General features: G+C 34.1%; 2 protein-coding genes across 4 annotated transcripts; both read left to right on the plus strand.

The window, feature by feature from the left end:
* The first annotated feature begins 1,087 nt into the window (after nt 1-1,087).
* LOC124836627 (uncharacterized) lies at nt 1,088-5,497 on the plus strand. Its single transcript, XM_047311803.2, has 7 exons — nt 1,088-1,611; nt 2,276-2,581; nt 2,680-2,888; nt 2,966-3,014; nt 3,124-3,213; nt 3,424-3,486; nt 3,599-5,497. Exons 1-7 carry the CDS (start codon nt 1,444-1,446, stop codon nt 5,207-5,209), a joined length of 2,496 nt encoding a protein of 831 aa, XP_047167759.2. The 5' UTR covers nt 1,088-1,443; the 3' UTR covers nt 5,210-5,497.
* Nucleotides 5,498-6,751: 1,254 nt separating this feature from the next.
* LOC124836609 (Transducin family protein / WD-40 repeat family protein) lies at nt 6,752-19,117 on the plus strand. Of its 3 annotated transcripts, none has more exons than XM_047311785.2 (21): nt 6,752-6,942; nt 7,021-7,274; nt 7,368-7,485; nt 7,568-7,650; nt 8,652-8,869; nt 8,969-9,083; nt 10,004-10,086; nt 10,718-10,918; nt 11,060-11,419; nt 11,857-12,028; nt 12,503-12,694; nt 12,854-13,060; nt 13,177-13,269; nt 15,044-15,258; nt 15,336-15,893; nt 15,984-16,064; nt 16,172-16,257; nt 16,827-17,534; nt 17,900-18,050; nt 18,127-18,216; nt 18,328-19,117. In XM_047311785.2, exons 1-20 carry the CDS (start codon nt 6,801-6,803, stop codon nt 18,188-18,190), a joined length of 4,101 nt encoding a protein of 1,366 aa, XP_047167741.1. In that variant the 5' UTR covers nt 6,752-6,800; the 3' UTR covers nt 18,191-18,216; nt 18,328-19,117. The 3 variants fall into 3 exon arrangements, with proteins under 3 accessions (XP_047167741.1, XP_087972651.1, XP_047167740.1); XM_088116525.1 differs by having other exon boundaries at nt 18,337-19,117; XM_047311784.2 differs by having other exon boundaries at nt 18,127-19,117.
* Nucleotides 19,118-22,237: the final 3,120 nt, after the last annotated feature.

The raw sequence follows: 22,237 nt of genomic DNA on the forward strand, positions 1-22,237 counted from the left end.
TATTATTAAATTTATAAAAAAATCATAAAAATATTTACAAAATAAATAAGTTACAGAAATTAAAAAAATAATATAATAAAATAAATCATACTCATAAAATTAAAATTAATTAAAAATTATTATATCACTTATAAATACTAAAAAAAATCTTTCTATGAATAATTATAAATTATAGAAGGAATATACCAAAAATTTTTATTTTATTTTTTAAAAGAAAGAAAACTTAAATACTAATTTGGTAATTATTTTCACTCAATGTTTATTAATTTAGTTCTAATTTTTTTGTTCAAATTAATTTTAATTTTTATCAATTTTGTTTGATTTATTTTTTTAACGCTATTTAAATAATTAAATGAATGTTTGTCACAAGTTTGTAGTTTTTTTATTTAAAAAAATAATTTTTTAATTAAAAAAATATTCATATATTAAATTAGCATCATCTCACGATTAATATTTTATATTAAATTTAACTTTTATATTTTTCTTTAATTTAGTTATAGTTTTTTTAAAAATGAAATAGTTTTGTTTTTAAATCAAATTTTATTTTTATATAATTATTATATTGATATTTTTATTAAAATTTGTATTTTATTAAATATTTTTAATTTAAAGTTAAAGTTGATTTAAAATTAGAATGAAAATTACAAAAATGAAGAGTAACAATAAAAGATTAAAAACATATTTAATTTTTAAAATTTTAAGAAGCTAAAAAATGGAAAGTAACTTTATTAAAATTTGATTTTAATTTTAACCTAATCCTAACTAAAAAATATTTTATAAAAATATGAATTTTAATAAAAATAATATTATAATAATTATATAAAAATTAAATTTAATAAGGATAACATTATTTCATTTTAAAAAAAATAAATTTATATTGAAAAAATAATGAATATAAATATCAGATATGTATGATACTGACTGTCACATTCACATATGATACTCACTTAAAACAGAAATATTTAAATTAAAAAAAATAAAAACTGATATGTATATTCTTCACTATGTGGTTAATTATTTAAATAACATTTATAAAGTAGAGTAAAATTAAGAGACGAGATAAAAGAGATGGAAGGTCAGGGGTGTGAAATATGTTGAAGGCGGTGGGTATTGTGTCGAACCCTTCTATCTTCTATCAAAACACTCACCTTTTCACATAAATCTTTTTATCACAATCTTCTCGGAAACTTCTTCGGTTTCCCATCACAAAATTTCCTTCCGCCACACGCACATCGCAAATCATCACTTCAATATTTAAACCATTGATTTAAGATCCACACCCGCAATCGTTCTCGAACCCTAGAACCCCAATTCCAATCGATTCCTTTCTCTCTCTCTCGATTGCAATAACCTAACTTCCTGTCTGATCCGGCACTGGAGCTGGGGTTTGTGATTTCAGAGCTTAGTAATTAATAATCAACAACCAAGAGAAGAGGAGAAGAGATGGATGACTGTTGTGCTGTTTGCGCAGAGCCTTTGGAATGGGTCGCCTACGGACCCTGTTTGCACCGGGAGGTGTGCTCCACGTGCGTCGCTCGCCTCCGTTTCATATGCGACAATCGCTGTTGCTGCATCTGCAAGACCGAATGCAACCACGTATTCGTCACCAAGGTCGTGCCCAATGCCCAACTCTCTTTTTTCTTCCCGCTTAATTTCTGTCGTTTTTCTTTTTTCTTGCTAAGTCCAGGTTTTGTGATATTGTTTTACGTCCACTGCTCTTGTTGAAGAGTCTTTGAGCTCTGGGTAGATTGAGTTAAAATCTTTACTTTTCCACATTGACACTTACCGTTGTGTGCGATTATGACATGCATTTTTAACAATTAGAGGAATCTTTGGTATCTGTTAGCTGTAGTTTCAAGTTGTTTCGAGTTATTGGAGCGTATATTTATCCCTTATTTGAGGTTTATTGCGAAAGTTTTACTCTGCGATCACTGTCAATTATATTGGGGCGGCTTATTTGTTCCTGCATTCATGTATGAACCAATTTAAACGTGTCGCTTGTTTTGTGGAACTTTTCTATTGATGTAATGGAAGTTTGTAATTCACCCAAAATAGCATGTTTTGTATCTGAAGATTTTTACTTGATTTTGCTTCTAAACCGCTGGATTTAACAATTCATGATTTGGTTAAACATGATTTGCAAGCTGTGTTTTATTCAATGATGCAGCCTTTAATCCTGTCGATGTTGATAGCAGGGCTTGCTCTGCTAACTATACGTTATTGTAATCTGTGCTATCTTTTGATGTTGATATTCAATTTTACTGCGTACTGCCAGGCTCTAGGAGATTATACAAAGATGATTAATGATTTTGCTGCCCTTCCTTCGGATGTAAGGGAGGGCAAGATTGGATCATATTGGTACCATGAGGATACAAATGCATTTTTTGATGATGTGGACCATTACAAGATGATCAAGGCTATGTGTAGACTTTCGTGCAGTATATGTGAAAAGACGGATGAACAACCACAGGGTTCTGCTTCAAGACGACGAGAACAGTTTAAGAATATAGGGCAATTGAAGGGTCATATATTCCACCGTCACAAGTTGCATATGTGCAGTTTGTGTTTGGAGGGCAGGAAGGTGATATTTCATGATGTGTCTGATAAGAATTTCCTGGACGATATAACTTGTAATCTTTTCTATTGACTGTGAGACTTGTAACCGTTTCTGTGAATTAGGTTTTTATATGTGAGCAAAAGCTATATACCAGAGCACAGTTGAATCAACACATAAGCACAGGTGATTCTGAGGTGGATGGAAGTGAGAGTGAGAGAGGTGGTTTCATGGGGCATCCCATATGTGAATATTGCAGAACCCGATTTTATGGAGACAATGAATTGTACGTGCATATGTCTACAGAGCATTATACTTGTCATATATGCCAGAGGTAACAACTAAGCTAATCCCATGTACAATTGGTGTGTCATAAATTAAGACTTGTAATATTTGTACTTCTTAATGCAGGCAGCATACAGGGCAGTATGACTACTTTAAGAATTATGATGACCTAGAGGTAAGATATATGCTTTAGGCTCGTTTTACTCTCTTATTAACTAAATGGGTTTACAAGATCTTTCCTGTCATTTGAAATTGAAGTATTTATATTGACATGTCTTGTACAGATTCACTTCCGTAAAGAGCACTTCTTATGTGAAGATGAGGCTTGTCTTGCTAAGAAATTTGTTGTTTTTCAATCTGAAGCAGAGATGAAGGTGAGTGATTATTTATAGCACATGAATCTCATTTTAGTGATTTGCTTAGAATGTGCCTATGTGCTTTTTATGTAGCTGCATAATAATTCTCAGGCCTGTGCATTTGGGCCTTATTATTTTTGTCTTATACTATAAAATTATTAGATGTGTTGGTGTTATTATGAGATTTATTCTGTCTTTGTTGATTTTTTTTCCTTGATTATTGCTTAGAAGCATAATGCTATCGAACATGGAGGACGGATGTCACGATCTAAGCGGAATGCTGCTCTTCAGGCATGTATAGTGACAATCTTTTCTTTTGAATGTGTTCTCCAATGACAAATTATTTCCTATATTGTTTGCATTCCCTTATGAAATAACTGTAGCTACATTCCCTCTGTTACAGATTCCAACTAGCTTCCGATACAGACATGGTAATGAACAAGAGCAACGCCGTGGAAGAAATCGTTCTTTTCGTCGTGATTTTACTGAAAACCAACTTGCAATGGCCATTGAAGCTAGTCTAGAGACAGCTAATGTAGAGCAAACATTTCGTAATCAATCAGCATCAGGTAGTGGGCAAGTTGCTGTTGATGATGGGAATGGAGACATTGATTCTTTCATTCAGCCATTTGAATCATTGGCTGTCACTGGTTCTGAAGCATCTTCAAGATACCTTCAAGCCTTGGGACATAGCTCAAGGAGTGGACCTCTGGAGGATTCTTCATTTCCACCACTACCCGTAACTTCCAACAATGGCCATCAAGGATCCAAACAGGAAGTCGAAGGCTCATCTAGTAATTCCATGGCTGCACGTCTGCGTCGTCATAACAACAGAACTGTAACAGTTGTTAATTCTGGTAATGCTTGGCCAGCAGCAGGTCGTGGACTGGTACAACCGTCAAGTAATCCTTCACAATTTCGACAGTCATCAAATAATGCTCTGGGTCTTTCTCGTAATTCTGGGCAGACAAAGAAGACTGTAATTAACAGTGGACTTTCACCATCAACTTATGCTGGTTCTATTCAGTCTACCCAAAGAACTTCTCGTGGACACTTACCTGGTGGTTCATCGAGGGACACACGTGACAATGTTAGAATTGTTCACTCTGCATCTGCCCCGAATCTCACGGAGAACAACTCTGTTGAAGCTTCACTAACTGATTTTCCTCCTGTTTCTGCTCCACAAGCGAGCAAGATACCTGCTAGCAGTCATTCTTCATTGAATGTGGAAAATGTTCAGTCTGCTAACCAGTCCCTGGTTGAAAAGATTCGATGTGCTCTTGATTTTGATGAAGAAAGGTACAGTATGTTTAAGGATATATCTGCCCAATATGGCCAAGGCACAATAGATACGGAAACTTATATGGACTATGTGCAGAACTTTGGCTTGTCTCGTCTTGTGCTTGAGTTGGCAAGATCATGCCCTGATACTCAGAAGCGGGCAGAGCTTGTTAGTGCTAGCTTGCAAAGAGATGTTTTACTGGAAAATAACTTGGTTCAAAGCAGCACAAGCACCCATCGCAAAGACAGTAATGTAAACAAGAAAGGCAAAGGTAAGTCTGTAGATAGTAGGGGGAGTAACCCCACAGAGAAATTAGCAGATAACTTTTTAAGCACCGTACATCAGCTACAGGCAAATTATAAATCTTCAGAAGAGAAGGTGGAGGTGCTATCAAGGGATGATTACCGAAGCGACAGGGGCAAATTAAAAATCGAACAGCGGACTGATACCAATTCTGGAAGTCAACCTGCGGTGAAGCTTAGTGGGAAGACTGAAACATCAAATGGCAGTTTATCTACTCAAGTTAGAGAGGATGGTGGTGGTGGGAACAAGCAACGCAAGAAAGGTTCAAAGTTCCTGAGAGTACGACTTGGTGATGGTTCTGCTTCGGCCCTTTTTGATCAACCTGATCCTGGAAAAACAGACAGCTCAGAAGTTAACGATGAACCTGGAGGAGGGCCACCTGTGCGTGGTGTTTGGCGAAAAGGGGGAGGTCATAAACTTTTTCCCTAATTTTTGCTTCACCATCATTTTTAAAACGTGAAGTATCAAACGCAGTTGAGCCACGGTTGAACTGCAATATAAACATGAATTTGGTTTCAGCTTAGGGGATATTTGATTATATCGAGTTTAAGTTAGATTTCAAGTATATTGTGGGACGCGATTTTGTCGATGGCCAAACGCCGTTGCCGAAGTGGGCACACTTTTTTGGTTTGGGGTATATGATTTTGTTAAAGACAAGTGTTCATATGAAAGTATGGTGCTAAGTGTTGCGTTGTATGAGAATGGCACTGTTTCTTACATAGCCAGGCCAGACTTGACACTATAATCCACGTCAGGTGTTTTGGGATATCCCGAATGCTAAAAGGAATCCGTAATAAAAACAAGAGTACTTCTGATTGTGAAAATGTTAAAAGGAATCTGTAATAAAAACAAGAGTACTTCTGATTAGTGAAATTGATTTTGAATTGAAGTTACATTAATGCACGAATAAGTATATTTTTTGAATTACGAGCAGTCGCTCGTTCGCAGCTTGAATCATTCCTTGCTAGAAGGAAACTTGAATGGGGACTTCATTCCGAAACCGAGCACGCCATCTCCGAATTTGTTGGACATTTTGAATGAACCTCCACCCTTCTGCATGGTGAGACTTTGGAAAAAAAAAAGAAAAATTAACCAATTGATGTTTTCAAATTAAGACGGGGGTCTGATTTGCCAGTTTCATGTTAACTGCATTACTATATCTCTAAAGGATTGCAAACTTCGAGTCACTTTCCATTCAAATGCTAGGAACATGTTTAACCCTTTTCAATGTAACTGTTTTTTATTTTTGAAGGTTAAATTCCTTATAAAGCCACATCACCAAGTTCTTGATGCACCTCTAAAAACTAGCCAAAGTTGCAACACCATAACCATGTTCTGGTTCATTTAATAACAACATGGATTTAGATTTTTTATTTATTTTTAATTTGCTTGATTGTCGGATTCTTAAAAAAATAACTACCACGAAGAACTTCTGCTGATGAGAACATTTAAACATTTACAAATATAAGCGAGTTAATAGGTGAATTGTGTCATATTAATTGTTTTTAGTCTTTCTTTTCCGTAGGAAATATAATGGCCTAAAAAACTTTGGAGACTAATATCGCATAAATCAGAAAAAAAAAGTAATTAAAATACAATTAAATAAATGAAATGTTGAAAAATGAAAATAATTTTTTAATTAACTTGTCAATCTTTGGATTAAATATTCCTTATACTCACAGAAATCTTAACTAACTATCTAAATTCATTAACTAAATTAAGATCCCTGTATTGTTCCATAAAATACATGGAATCATCTGAGGTTGCTTAAATAATTGAAAATTTTACTAAATAATAAATCTGTAAATTACTAGAAAATGTCAAATAATTTCTGTGTTTGGATAAAATTTAACTAGAAAAAAGAGTTACGTATTGAACAATTACACAAACTTTTGAAAAACTAGGAATTAACAGATTAATTTGACCAAAAAGAAGCAGCGCGAAGCAAGCTTATAAATCCTTCAGTTCAATGCAAGCATGCTTAAACCCTACTCCGCCACTGCATCGCTGAAGGAGCAAAATGGATTCGGCGAACGGAGCAATGGCTGTGAGAGACCAAAACTTAACGGAATGGCGCATGCACCGTGGTCCCTACCTGGGAGACATTTCAGCTCTGTGTTTTCTCCACCTTCCAAATCTCTCTCTCCCTTTTCTGCTCGCGGGTACCGTTTTGCTCTCTCCGCATTGAATTTCACGTTGTTTAACCTTCATTTGTTTTAACCTAGTGAACCTTCCTTCAGGTTTGGGTTCAGAAATTGCGGTCTATGATTTGGAACTGAGTAAGAGAATAAGGTCCTTCTCCGTATTCGAAGGAGTTCGCGTCCACGGAATCGCTTCTAGTTTCCCTCGCGGGACCATGATTGCTGTGTTTGGGGAAACCAGAGTGAAGCTGTTTAGCTTCGAATTTGATGCCGTTTCCGGGAGCGCAGAGCTGACGCTAGCTCATTTGTTGCCGAAGTTTGGTCACTGGGTTTTGGATGTTTGCTTCCTCGAGGTCAGTGAGAATAAGTGCTTAACACATTTGAGTTTCAAATGATGAATGCTTCTTCTTCTTACTTGTGTTCGTTTTTTCTTTAAGTGGTAATAGGGATGCTTACCTCATTCCAATGTGGAGGGTCATTTTCTTGCTGTGGGATGTAGTGATAATTCAGTTCATGTTTGGGATTTTTCTAACTCCATTGCGGTCCTTAAGGTTCAATCTCCAGGTTAGTTTCAACTTCACTATATGTGTTTTTTATTATTTTTTATTATTTTTTTCATGAGGTTATGTTTCTCTTTGGATGATAGTACGGTGCCTTCTGTACTCAATGCGATTATGGGGTCACAATCTTGAAGTTCTCCGAATAGCTTCTGGTACTATATTTAACGAGGTGAGAGATCTGCTGATGATTAATGTTTACAATTGATTTTAAAAATGGGCGACAGAAGTCACATGAATTATGAAGTATTTATTCTAAACATTTTATATCTATCATTCAAGTATATTATTGTTTCTTTCCTAGATAGAGTCCTGATCTGACTAATATGTAGCGGAAGCATTAGGCTTACGTATTTCATGCTAATTCACCTATTTAATTCATTCGTTTGTCCTTTGTTTTGGTTTTTAAATGATGGTGAATGCTTGCGATCCTTAATGATGGTAGAAAGAAATTGAGTTAACAGATCATCTTTTGAAGACAATTGATATACCCATAGAAAGATACATCTTTCCTTTATGTTTAGTCTCATCAAATGCTGAATAGCATGTTCCGATCCAACATGGACATGTTAGGTATGTGATAAGAAGTGAACCTAGACAGAACTGATAATAACGTAAGTTCCCTCATTGTCCTCATCCAGGGAGCATTTTTACTATTATTTGGCTTGAAATTGGCTCCTGATGCCTATAATTTGCCAATTATCTTCCATGTGCTTTAGTATTTGTTACTCTAAATTCTGCTTCTGCAAATCCAGTGGGCTGGTTACCGGAAAAGCCTTCATAACACTGATTAAATGGAATCTTTTTTCTGCCCATGCAATCATGCTTAATCCACATACAAAAACCAAAGACCTCATGCGAATAAAATTTCTGAGTGTTGGAGACTATCCCAATTTTCATATCGAAGGATAATAACTATATAACACAACTGCCGTAATATGAGCATAATATAATGCCACATGATTACGTTAGTTATTTTTATTGAAGCGCACCCATGAAGGATCTTTTTTCTGCTCTGTATCTCTTTACTTTGGTTTTCTCTGTATTAGTGTTGTACTTAAAATACTTATCATTGTCCTTTTTAAAGGTTCCTTGAGTTTTTTATGGCCTGATGTTTAATTTGTTGATGTTTCTATTTTCTTTTAATTACTTCAAAGAGTTTGGTTCGGGCAGATTATTGTTTGGAAAGTGACCCATCAACACAATAAATCTTCAAGTCATCAAGAAAACCATGATCAACAGAGCATTTCATCTTCTGTTTGCTGCCAGCTAAAGGATAAACTGTTTGAGGCTACTCATATATGTAAACTTATTGGACATGAAGGTTCAATCTTCCGAATAGCATGGTCATCTTGTGGATCTAAACTGGTATCTGTCTCTGATGACCGGAGGTGAGTTACTTTTCAAGTCCTACTGTATCACTAATTTATGTTCACCCTTAGCTAATATATAATGACATGTGTTGTGATTGGTCTCCTTTATTAACGCAGTGCACGTGTTTGGGCTGTTTCTATTGAAGGGGAGCATGCATTGTGCCACAGTTCCACTGCCCTTGTCTTATTTGGACATAATGCTCGGGTTTGGGACTGCTCTATTTCTGATAATGTAAGCCATTCAGTTTTTATTTTCTTAGATTAAATAGTATCTTTTAAAAAATAAAACAACCAAAAGGAAGCATCCATTTTCAGTCATATATATGCACAATTTATCTTCAAGAAAAGATCTTTACTGATGTGTTAAACTTCCTATATTTTTATTCATTATATCATATTGTGCTTCTTCATCTCCAACGGAAAAGGTAGAATTATTATATAGTATCATTTCATACAATTTTCCAGTTTGTATCAATCTTTTACTGTTTTCCAAATTTTTCCATGCAATGATCACTATTAACTAATAAAATCATTATTCTGTTTTGATTTATTTTATTTGATTGAAACGTGTATTTACTTTTGAGATAGAAGCTTCTTCATAGACATATCTTATTTTCAAGGAAGAAATTTTTACTTTTATTTGTCTCCCTTGTTCTTTGAAAGTGACTTAGACTTTGGTCTTCTTGTAAGCCATTCCTTTAATTACTTCTGACCAGTAAATGCTTACAATTTGAAATGCATAATAATATTTCTGAAGATATTCATGTGCCACTAGCTTAAAGTTTGTGAACGAGTTTACTTATTAAGTTCTCATTTTGTGACTTTTTGCCACCGAGTTATTTTGACATAATTATTATTTTCACCTATCTGATCATTTTTTCTGATACTGATAAACTCCACTTATTGAAATAATTTTATAAGATATTTTACTTTTTAATGTATTTTTAATTTTCTAGTGACTTTTTCATAAATATTAATACTATCTTTTATAAATGATAATAGCATCCCTCATAATATGGAATGCTTGTCTTCAATTAAAAACTAGCTACAACTAAACGTTTTTTTTAATGTATTTGACTTGACAGTCTAAACCATACTGTGTTTATCTGTCCCCTTAGATTTCCATTTATATTGGTCTTTTTATTTCTGCAGTTGTTTGTCACTGTTAGTGAGGATTGTACATGTCGTATTTGGGGAGTGGACGGTAAACAACTGCAAGTCATTAAGGAGCACATGTAAGTTATCTTATGAACATAACTTCTTGATTGTTGAGTTAGAGTATAAATTGCTAATATTTGAAATTTACTAAGGCCCTAAGCAAACAATCATTGAAGATTATGTGGACTTTTGACATTCTGTGAACTGAGTGTCTAGTGTCTACAGGAAACAACCATCGGTAGTATGATATCTTGAGTACCTTTGAAATTGTGATAAAAGTGGTTGATCATATATCAACCCTTAAATGACCTGACTCAAGAATATTTCTTGTTAGTTATTGATTTCCCATGCTTCTCTCGTGAAAATTGTCTATTTTTTGGTTCATAGATATTTAGATGAGGCTTAAAAATGAACCAAAGAATTTTCTAGCATGAATTTTGGATTTTCTTACATACAGATGTTCCAATTTTGTTTATTTCTCAAAGTAAAATTAATTGGATGTGATATAGTACTGTACACGCAATTTCTTTTTTGCTTTGTAACTTACAATTCTAGCATTCTACTGCTTCATTAGAATCATAACCTGAGTACTACTTAAGTTGTGTTCTCTCTAAGACAGTTATTTTATGATCTTTAAGCTTCTCACAATTTCACTTATACGAGGAATTAGAGGCATGACAAAGTATTTGCATTCTTTGCTGTATACAGTGGAAGAGGTATATGGAGATGTTTGTATGACCCAAATTCATCACTGCTTATAACTGCTGGGTTTGACTCTGCTATTAAAGTACATCAACCTCATGCATCTCTGCCCATGGCCTTGGAAGCAGTACAAGGATCCCCTTGTAGTACAGAGTTGTTTTCGATTTGCACACCTAATGTGTCAGAGCATATTGGATTTATGGACAGGTAGGTTTATTAAAATATTATGAACTCACTTGGGTCTGCTACTAACTCTAAAAAATTTGGAACCAGTGTTGTTATATGTTTGCCTATAACTGTGTATTCTGATTTCCATGTTGACTGGCCTTGCCTCCTCTTTTGTTGTAGCAAGAGTGAATATGTTCGATGTTTGCGCTTTTCCTGTCAGGATTCTCTTTATGTTGCCACCAATCAGGGTTATCTCTACCATGCTAAATTATGTGATACTGGAGGTGCTCAGTGGAATCAACTTGTCCAGGTCAGCAATGGGGCACCAATTATCTGTATGGATTTATTGTCCAAGAACTCTGTTGAACATGACTGTGGTGCTGAGGATTGGATTGCTATCGGAGATGGTAAAGGAAATATGACAATTATTGAGGTTACCAAGGATGATTGCACTCCTACAGTGAGATTGTGCTTTACTTGGCCAGCTGAAACGGAGAGACAGCTCTTGGGTACTCATTGGTGCAAATCTCTGGGATGTAGGTAATGCGTTTCTTAAATCATGCATGGATACACAATACCTGCTGCTAAGGTGTGAATCCATCCTTCGGTACTTTCTGCTGATGAGTGTCCTGGCCTTGTTATTAAAACAAGTGTAATTATAGAGAAAAAAAACCCCACACCATTACGAAACTTTAGACAGGGAAGAGGATTGCACTTGTTAATGTAGTTCAAGTTATGTACCTCTTTGGTTGACAGGTCATAAGATCATACTGTTTGTACTGTGTTAAGCATACTCATTCTATAGTCTCATCTTAACTTATTTATCACACTACTATAAAATGGGAGATCCTAGTATATTGCAGCCTTCTCTTGTTTCTCTTTCCATTTCTTAATCTTTTCTTTTATTTGATTTTTATTTATTTATTTATTTTTAATATAATAAAGTATTATGATTCTCTGGTGACAAATTTGTGTAGGTATGTCTTCACAGCTGATCCTAGAGGAACATTGAAACTTTGGAGATTGCCTGACCCTTCACAATTTGATCTTCAGAGCTCCACGAGCAGTAACAAATTATCACTTATAGCAGAGTTCATATCAAATTATGGAATGCGGATAATGTGTTTGGATGCATGCATGGAGGAAGAGGTATTCTTCTATCCTTCATTAGGATCTTCTCAATTTTTTGGTCATGTTATGAGAAAGGCATAAAAAATTATTGTGTGACCCACCATTGTGTAGAGTTCATAATTTTGTTTTGGCTCTCTCATAACATGATAAATTCATGAACTTGCTAGCATGAGAGGATCCAGATCCATCTATCCATATCCTACATTTTATCAGTTTATTCTTTTTGGTGTGAGTAGATTAACTTTTAATGCGTTCATTGTTGCTTAATTATTATCTGTGGAAGACTATAAGATACTTGATAGAAGCTGACTTTATAATTCAATTAAAATATCATTTTAAATTTATTTTATGTAGAAATGGACCTTAATATGGGATTATTTGATAATGTGAAACGGAAGCATGGGATGTTTTTCATTTTAATTTTAAAATATTGATATGAACATGCTAGTGTACAAATTAAAAATGGAAATTTATCTTTAATCCGAATGTCAGGTTTTAGCATGTGGTGATGTGCGGGGTAATATGGTTTTGTTCCCTTTGCTAAAGAATCTGGTCCTGAGCATATCTGGTGCAGAAGAAACGAAGATACCTCCAGTAAATAATTTCAAAGGAGTTCATGGGATTTCAAGTGTCTCCAGTGTTTCTGTGACTAAGCTTGGTTATAATCAGATAGAGATATGCTCAGTATGTTCAACTTTTCTCCTTTAGATTTAGTGACTGGTGATCCACATTTAAGCATTTGCCAAATATAATATTGAGAGCACTCTTAATATTGTAACCTGCAAGTGTAGATATGATTGTGGTCAACCTTGATTCCAATTGTTGTTTTTTATTCCTCTTCAGACCGGAGCAGATGGTTGCATATGTTATCTGGAATATGACAAAGAAATGCATAATTTGCAATTTACGGGAATGAAACAAGTTAAAGAATTGTCTTTGATTGAGTATGTTTCTGTGGATAACAAGTCTGGTGATAGATTGTCAAGCAGCTATGCAGCTGGTTTTGCATCTGTGGATTTCATAGTATGGAACTTAGTGAACGAAAATAAGGTACTTTGACAACCTTTTCTCTTTACTTTGCTTAGTTAATACTTGCATTTACTTGCCCGTTGCTTTATACCATTAGCACCTGTAATAGATTTGATGATATCAAATGGTATTAACAGGTGGTGAACATTCCATGTGGTGGATGGCGACGTCCTCATTCCTATTATTTTGGTGATATACCAGAGATGAAGAACTGCTTTGCTTTTGTCAAGGTTTGCTTTCTGCTTTGAACGTTTAATTATTAAAAGTTTCAGGCAGCATTTAGCATTTACTTAAGCTTTATCTGTCCTGGAGTACATTTACAACTGCTCAGCTTTATCTGTCCTGGAGTACATTTACAACTGCTCAGCTTTATCTGTCCTGGAGTACATTTACAACTGCTTATTAGTTATTTGATCTTGCTGCTCAAGCTCAAAGTAGTTAAACTCATTGGTGTTTCTTTCTATTTAAGATCATTTAATGAACAGGGCTTGTATATGCGTTCTTTAGATTTCAAAATTTTCCTAATCATGTCTAAGGGTAACTGAAAGGAACTTTTGATCATCTCGTGTAGCTTCACTATAGGTGTAGGAAGAAGTTAAAGAAGTTCTAAAACTAGTGTTGCAATTGTAGGATATAAGGGTGTGATTATCTTGGAATGACGGTTTGGGCCTAATAAATTCTACAATAATTATAATTACATAAAGGTTAAGTTTGCACCCTACTTCTATTTGATCCTTACAACAAGTTGATATGGGTGGGACCAAACTACCGCCCTCTTAGGTTGCAACTAAGGTGGGCTGGGAGTAACAACAACTAAGGCTCTGATCACAATGAAAGCAACTTTCCAACATGTACATGAGTTCTAGTCTGGAGTGTGGCAAATGCAGGTGGCCGACAATGGACCTAGGATAGACTGTTACTGTTAAGCTATAAATATAAAGAGAAACATTGAACAACCTTGTGTTTTCTGTAACAACATGTGTATTGAGAAAAGGAAATCAATCAGATAAATATAGGAGATCTAATATCTTCTAATAATAAAGATATGATCTTGATATTTTTTTTTTATTATAAAGATAAGGAGAGGCATTAAACTGAAATCTGCATTTTGGTAATAACATGGGTGATTTATTTATATTGAGAAAAAGAAATCAATTCGATAACTAGAGGAGACTTGATATTCTCTAATAATAAAGATACGATCATAGAATAATATAGATATGATCTTGATATTTTTTATTACAAAGATATTATAAAAATATGATCCTGGTATATGTAATTATAAAGATATGATCCTTATTTATGTCATTATAGCAATTACCATCTTGGAATGTTGGTTTGGGTTTAAATTAATCTTTCAAAATGAACTTTTATGGCAAAGTTTGAATCTCACTTATGTATATATATATATATATATATATATATATATATATATGTATGTATGTATATATGTATGTGTGTGTATTTATGTATGTATGTATTCTATTTTAGCCATATCAGTGGTCATCACCCTAAATGTTGCAATAAGACAACTTCCAAATGAGGTTGCTACTGAGGTGGGTTAGGGGTAACCGCAATCAAATAGACTTTTCAATAGTTTGGGATAGTTGTGAAATTGAATTATTTTAATAATCAATTATAATCATAATTCTCTTGGTAAGTTTGTTCATAAATGGTTTTAAGATAATTAGAATATTTGAAGTTGAAAGGGGAAAAATTGTTGAGGAATAATTATAAGCTACACATTTCACACTCAAAATCAGCTTAATTTTTAAGAAAAAAAACCATTACAAATTTCAGCTACTGTCCCAAACATATAACTGAAATTTAATCTTAAAAACAACTGAAATCCTTGAAGTTAATGTTTTTAAAACATATTACTACATTTTTAAGCCTTTCCTGCAGTCACTTTATTAGGTAATAAGCCTATTTTGTCCTAGATGATTGATTTCTTTTATCACTATTGTCTCCGAAACATCTAACTAATATGACCAATTATTACAGGATGAATTGATACATATACATAGACACTGGATTCATAATAGAGATGGGAAGGTTTACCCTCAAAATTTAAACACGCAATTCCATGGTAGAGAAATACATTCCTTGTGCTTTATCTCTGAAGATGTGGTAATTGGAGATAATTTCAAGTGCACCTTATTTTCTAAATCAAGTTGGATTGCAACTGGATGTGAGGATGGAACTGTGAGGTTGACTTGGTAAGACCATTGTTGTCTGCTGTCTGTAGAACTTGCTTGAATGCTTTATTAACACCTACCTTTTCTGTTTTATTTAGGTACTCTCCAGGCACTGAAAATTGGTCCATGTCAAAACTGCTTGGAGAACATGTTGGAGGGTCAGCAGTGAGATCAATTTGTTGTGTGTCGAAAGTACACACAATTGCATCAGATATGGGTGATGTACCTGATGGGAGGATTGAACTGAATGCTGCGGTTGAGAAAAAGGATAATCCAACATTACTCATATCAGTGGGTGCAAAGCGTGTCTTAACCTCTTGGTTATTAAAAAATACTGGGCTGGACATAAAAAATGACTTCATAATCAATCATCAACACAAATCAGGAGATGATGACTGTTTTTTGTCAAGTTTGTCTTCGTCAATGACGTTCCAGTGGCTGTCCACTGATATGCCAGCCAAATATTCAATTACACGTGATACTCCCAAAAATAATGTGCAGAAGATAGTTGGTGTTGCAGAAAATGTTTCTCATACTAATAATGATGCTGGAATGATTTCTGAGAGTGGAATGGCAAACTTGATCAGAGATAAACATGAAGATGACTGGAGATATCTTGCAGTCACAGCTTTTCTTGTTAGATGTTTCGGTTCCAGGTGAGAAAAGATGCCTAATATTTCCTTTCTTGATCATGTATTTGGGTACAGAAAAACAGAAACTAACCTTTCCTTTTGTGTACATTCCAGGATATCTGTTTGTTTTGTTGTTGTTGCATGTTCAGATGCCACACTTATGTTACGGGCTTTAGTTTTACCATTTCGCTTGTGGTATTTTCATTTAATCCTCTGTCGGTTTCTATGATATTTTTTTTTCTCTGCTTTCTTATTTTTCTTGCTACATTTCACATGGTGCTTTCCCTTTTACCTGATGGCAGGTTTGATGTCGCTTTACTAGTTCCTTTATTGGCACCAGTTTTGTCATTGCAGCATATCATATTTCCCCTGTGTAGGCCTTGTAAAGGTTTGTATTACATGACAGTGATTACTGGGTAGAGTTCTTCAGTACATTTTAATTCCTTCTTTCATGTGGATGTGATAGTTTTATTGCAATAACACAAATCATTTCTAAGTTTGTCTCTTCAAAAGTTAATGCACGATCTACTGCAATTGAGAAAACCAAAGTTCAAAGATGAAATTGTCTCAATGTTTTGGTTGGGTTTAATTTGTGATCAAGGGACTGGTTTAAATAAGCCCAAAGGCCATGCTAGATTACTGTTACATGTATTCTGTGATACTAGTTATGGCTAATTAATTTGGTATTGGGTGGTTGGGATATTCCAGCCATTTTCTTATTCCCAGGTTATTCATAGAGGTTTGTAACATTTTCAATAAAATGATCAGTTTTATGGTTTTTGGATGTGCTTTTGCCTTTTGAAGAATAACCCAACACCCAACTAAAAGCACACCGTGTTTGTAATGATAAATTTGTTATTTAATGACATTATTATAATTTTATGGTTCATATTTCTGTGTAGCACCTGTTTCCTGTATAAATTTGATTCATCTTATGTCTGAACATTTTTTTTGCAGAAAACATCCAAGCTGGAAATGTTTATATTGTGATTAGTGGGTCTACTGATGGCAGTGTTGCTTTTTGGGACCTAACTGACAGTGTTGAAGCTTTTATGCAATGGGTTTCAGTTTGTAATGTTGAAAAGCTTTTTGATTGTCAAAAGCGACCACGCACGGGGAGAGGAAGTCAGGGTGGTAGACAGTGGAGGTCACTACGCAGAGACTTGTCAAAGAAAAGACAAGAAAGCAGTCTGGTCACTTTGAAAGCCAAAGAGAAGACCGAAAAGGGGGTGCCAAGTGATTCTGAAGGCAGCAGGACGGGTTGTTCTCAATCCACACATATAGCTCTCCTGGAGTTAGAAAGCAAGGCTGATAATTCCTCGATAGAAATATGTGAAATACAACCTCTATGCCTGCAAAAAATTCACCAATCTGGTGTCAATTGTCTCCATGTTTCAGAGATGAAGAGTGGGCAAAATACTGACTGTTGTGAAATGTACAGCATAGTTAGTGGGGGTGATGATCAAGCACTTAATCATCTAATGGTTGAATTATCACCTAAATCAATAAATTTAAATGACGGGATTTTGTGCCCTGAGATCACTCATATTGCCTCTGTGCCTGAATATGGAAAGGACTTCAACGTTAAAAATATGAGCAAGAAATTTAAGATTAGATTCTTAAATAACGAAAAATTACCCTCTGCCCACAGTGCTTCCGTCAAAGGTAAAGAAGCTGTGTAATTATACTCTCTAAAAAGAATAGTGGAGCTTGTTGGCTTTCATTGTTTGATTCAATGCTCGTCTTTCCCCCTAAAAAGATTAACTTCTTCGTGTAGCACCCATCTTAGAATATTTTGAGTTAAGTGTATCCCCGTATAATTGTTTTAGTTTAGGGTTTAGAATAGACTAGTCTGGTAGATTTGACAAAAGATTTCTCGTGGGGTAAATATTAACATACTTGTGATCCTTGAAAACTATGTATCCATTTTTGAATCTTAATCAAATTGAAGCTAATATCTGAAAATGCATACGAACTATTTCAATAATTTTGATCATTGATGCATCATAATCAGCCTTTATTTTATGAAGGTGTCTGGACAGACGGATCCTGGGTGTTTTCCACTGGACTTGATCAGCGGGTCAGATGCTGGCGTCTTCAGCGAAGTAAACTAATAGAGCATTCATATCTAATAGTTAGTGTTCCAGAGCCAGAAGCGTTATCTGCTAGGGCTTGTGGCAGGTGATTGTTATATATGATTGGATGATCAGGTTAGGTTATATATTTTTGTTTGTCTGAACTTTTTTTTCTTTTGCAGGAACCGATATCAAATTGCTGTTGCGGGAAGAGGAATGCAAATAATTGATTTTTCTGAATCTTGAAACAAGATTGATGACTGATGTGAAGAGTGAGTGATTGTTATTGTGTTTTTTCTATTCATACATCCAAATAGTTTACGGGGAGTGCAATGTTGCCAACCTCGTTCAAATGAATCCAATCCTGATGGTAAATGCTCCAGTGTTGGCAGAATGGTTGCTCCATGTACCTGAAAAGTGAATTTATTCGTACGAAGTGTAGCTATTGATTTTTGTTTGCTCACACTCGGGATATCTCCCAGCCAACAGTGCAGTCTGTGAGGTTATATTTTCTGCATTTAGCCAAGGGACCATTATTGCTAGTATTGGATTTATGCTCCTCATTCGCACAAACACAGCACAAACACAGCCCTACTCCGTCTTGGAGCTTAGGTTCTGCAAATGCCTCTGTATCGAGTCCCAAGGGTCGAAGTTGTCACCTGGATACAAGGGGGAAACTAGTCAAGGGTACACCGGACTGACCAACAATGACTCGAGTTGCACGGAAAGTTTGCTCATTGCACTAGACATTGAACTTGGGTTTTCTTAAAGAGGAAATTAATGGAGAAAAACAAAGGTGCCGCTGGTTCTCAATTTAACTATCAATTTGTCGGTGTAATGTACCTTATAAATGCATTTTCAATGTTATAGCCGATAGACTGCAGTATGCCCTAAATGATTTCGTCTCTCTTTGCCAAGCTACCTTGCTTCTTGGCAGGAATATCATCTTGAAAACATTATTGCGCTTCAGCTAGTGCACTGCATGGAGGATGAACGTTATTAAATCTAGTGAAATAGACTTAGAAAAAAGCCTATGATCGAATCTCTGTCACTTATTCATGATTGTATGGAGGAGCCAAAAGTTCCCCATGCGTGAGAAATGATTATAGCCTGCACATCATCGTTCACGTTATTGTGGAATGGTGATATAAAGAGAAGCATTCTGTTCCCCTAGTTGAGTCGGAAATCCCATATCCCCGTCATTTATTTTTCTTTTAGCGATTTGCATGAAGAAATTCTCATTTGATTCATGATGCCGTGCACGAAAATCTGCCCAAGCTACTCATTATGTTTGTTGACAATATCCTTATTTTGAGAAAAACTTGGGCTCAACAATTGGAAATTATATTAAATCTTAAACTATCCATGGGCATTGAGTTCTGTCGGGTCAAAAGTTAAAGAAAATAGAAGGCCACCATATAGTTTTTTTTATCAGAAATGTTAATCTGGAGAAATAATACCTCATCACTCAAAAAGTGGATACTTGATGGCAGCAAGTATTCTCCTGGACCATGACCTTATCTGGAAAAAGTGAAAAAGGAAACTTCAGAAGTACCCTTCCAAAGTTGCAGAAGTAACTTGTTAGATGAAAAAGACAACTGTAGGGAGAGTGATTTTAATTTCCAGATGAAACACTCCCAGAAAGTTCTTGGAATTTTCTGACACCCTTGTTATATCAGGTGGGCATTTCATGCATGGCACCATTTTCGTTATAATATTTGGTCACTAATGCCTTTTTGCATTAGGAAACTCATGGAAGCGACTATTATTCTATTATTACCACTATTTTTCAGCAATCACATTTTGATGGGATCTCTGAAAGCAGAAAAATATCACAAGACATTTACAAAGTGATTGGCCAAAAGGAGTATTAAAGTAAGTTAAGATTATTGTATTTATATTGAATTAAAAATATGTTTTTATTTAGTATCTTTAAAAAGAAATGGATGTTATTTTATTTTTGTTGTGATGTATGAAGAGATACATCATAATTTTAATTTAACGTAGAACTAAATATACTTTTTTTAATCTTTACTCCACGTCTTGCCATACATACCATGTGGTGTGATATCGCATGTGAAGATTCGAAATAAAGACTAGTGCTTGAAAAGGGAAAACTTCACTCACCATGAATTTAAAATAAGCACTGGAATCTTTTTTTGCTACATATATTTTTTCAATTATTGTTTACCAAATCCTTTGTCATGTCTTCTTAGACTATATATTAATATTTGTTCTTAACAATAATAATATCTACCATTACCATGGATAAAAATAACGTATGGCTTTATTTCTTTAACCTTTAACCAATAACATTTTAAAAAGAAGAGTTAGGCTTCCAATCAATTATAGAATTGGTTTCTAAAAATGTTTTAAAGCTATTTATGATAAACTGTTGGAGAATAATTCTTTCCAGGTATGTAAATGAAACATATTCTTTTCTTCACATTTGTTTTTATCCACATTCTCTGCATGCTTTAATGCATGGTTAATTTTAAGGGTTAAATATATTTTTATCTTTAAACTTAAACATAAAATTGAAATGATATCAGTTTCAAATTTTGATACAATTTTTTTTTTAAATTTTATATTCAAAGTTTTAAAATAATAGATATAATCATTTTAATATAATTATGAAAATTTTGTTTACGTCTCATATGTTTGAATTTTTTACACACACACTTTAATTCAAATATTAATTTTAAAGATTATTTGACATGCAAAAATAATTAATTTAAATGGATTAAAAATACTGTACATATTCATTTTTTAAATTTAAAAATTAAAATATATCAAAATTTAAAACAAAATAAATTTTAGTTTTACGTTTAAATTTAAAAATTATAAATATATTTAACCTGAATTTAATTAACGTTCCATGTTTTTCAACCCAAGTACGTTATTGATAGTAACCGATTTTGGAGTCTCCTTTCTCATAAAACAATTACTACACCATAAGAAAATGGCGACAAATTGTCTTAGGTGGTCGATAGCACGTTGCACGTTACTACATTTATGGTTTTCTGATGCATCCAGAATATGAGATCTGCAACTTTGCGTTGAAAAATAGCAAGTTGCCACCACTCACCCACCTTCAAACGCGTAAACAAATGGGGTTCTCTATCTCTTTCCACAGATTGTAAAGTTCAAACCTTGAGTTGTTCTTAGATTTTCCTTTTTTTCTTTTTTCTTTTTGTTTCTCTACCCATAAAAGAAAGGAATATAAAATGAAGATTAAAATTAATGATTGTGATTACGCATGATTGTCAAAGAACGTGACGTTGTTTTTCTTCTCATTGATAGAGAGAAATGGTGATGGTTTTAAAGATGATGAAGTATATCTGAGTCTAAAATGTTGAAAGTGATGAACCAGACTTGACTATGTTTGACCTACACAAGGCTAATGGGTTGTGAAGTTCATTCGTGTTGGTTTTTTTCTCATCAATTAGTTAATAATATCTAACAGTTTAGTCAACACTTCACATCGATTAAGATGATTTCAAAACTTTGTCATTTTTTCTTCTTCTTCAAAGAGCGATGAAATACCAAAAAAGTGTTATGTTATCCATCTCCATCTATTTGTTAGGTTTATCAAAGAGGTTCCTTGTGAGTTACACAAACAATAATCATATTTGAGCCAACTATATAAAGGATTGACACCACGATGTCACTGTTTGATCTATTGAGGAAGAGGTTTCTTGTGAGTTACACAAACACCAATCACATCTGAGCCAATTATAAAATATTGACACTCATCTTTACCCAAAACCTTAAGACAATGAGTTAATGGGTCTTTTATCTTTATATATTGCTCTACTTTTTCATTTTTATCCAATGTAAAACTTAGACTGACACTTGGATTCCCAACATCATGTATGTGTGGGTTTTCATTTTAGATATTTTATTTTGAGGTCTCTATATTTGAAAATTTATAACATAGTAAAATATTTTTTCTTTTCAGAAATATGAAACTGAAAAAATATGTTTCCCTCTTATTTAATTTATATATAAAAAATAAGTAAACAAGGTTTTCGGGAAATTAATTGTAATCGTGTTTTCTATTAAATATCCCATCGTGCAATGGAGGTGGAAAACTAACTTTCTTTTATTTAAAATAAAAACTTTCATAAAAAATACCATGCTATTTTTATTGATCATTTATGTTGTAAATCAAATAATTTTAGCATGAAAGGATACCTGATATTTATTTTATTTTTTTGCTAAAAAGTTATATAAATATTAGTACACCAGCCAAATATTACTTCCTAAAGAATCATATTTTCTCATAATAAT

The sequence above is a fragment of the Vigna umbellata genome, chromosome 5 (genome assembly GCF_029865625.1).
Source record: "Vigna umbellata cultivar VRB3 chromosome 5, Vumbellata_1.0, whole genome shotgun sequence".
Classification (NCBI taxonomy): domain Eukaryota; kingdom Viridiplantae; phylum Streptophyta; class Magnoliopsida; order Fabales; family Fabaceae; genus Vigna; species Vigna umbellata.

What these genes read in the sequence shown, in the direction of transcription:
- LOC124836627 (XM_047311803.2), top strand. Translation starts at nt 1,444, where the DNA reads ATGGATGACTGTTGTGCTGTTTGCGCAGAGCCTTTGGAATGGGTCGCC. An exon ending in ACCACGTATTCGTCACCAAG is followed by an intron (nt 1,612 to 2,275) that starts GTCGTGCCCAAT and finishes GCGTACTGCCAG; the next exon opens with GCTCTAGGAGATTATACAAA. An exon ending in TGTGTTTGGAGGGCAGGAAG is followed by an intron (nt 2,582 to 2,679) that starts GTGATATTTCAT and finishes TCTGTGAATTAG; the next exon opens with GTTTTTATATGTGAGCAAAA.
- LOC124836609 (XM_047311784.2), top strand. Translation starts at nt 6,801, where the DNA reads ATGGATTCGGCGAACGGAGCAATGGCTGTGAGAGACCAAAACTTAACG. An exon ending in ACTGCTCTATTTCTGATAAT is followed by an intron (nt 9,084 to 10,003) that starts GTAAGCCATTCA and finishes TTATTTCTGCAG; the next exon opens with TTGTTTGTCACTGTTAGTGA. An exon ending in ATGCATGCATGGAGGAAGAG is followed by an intron (nt 12,029 to 12,502) that starts GTATTCTTCTAT and finishes TCCGAATGTCAG; the next exon opens with GTTTTAGCATGTGGTGATGT.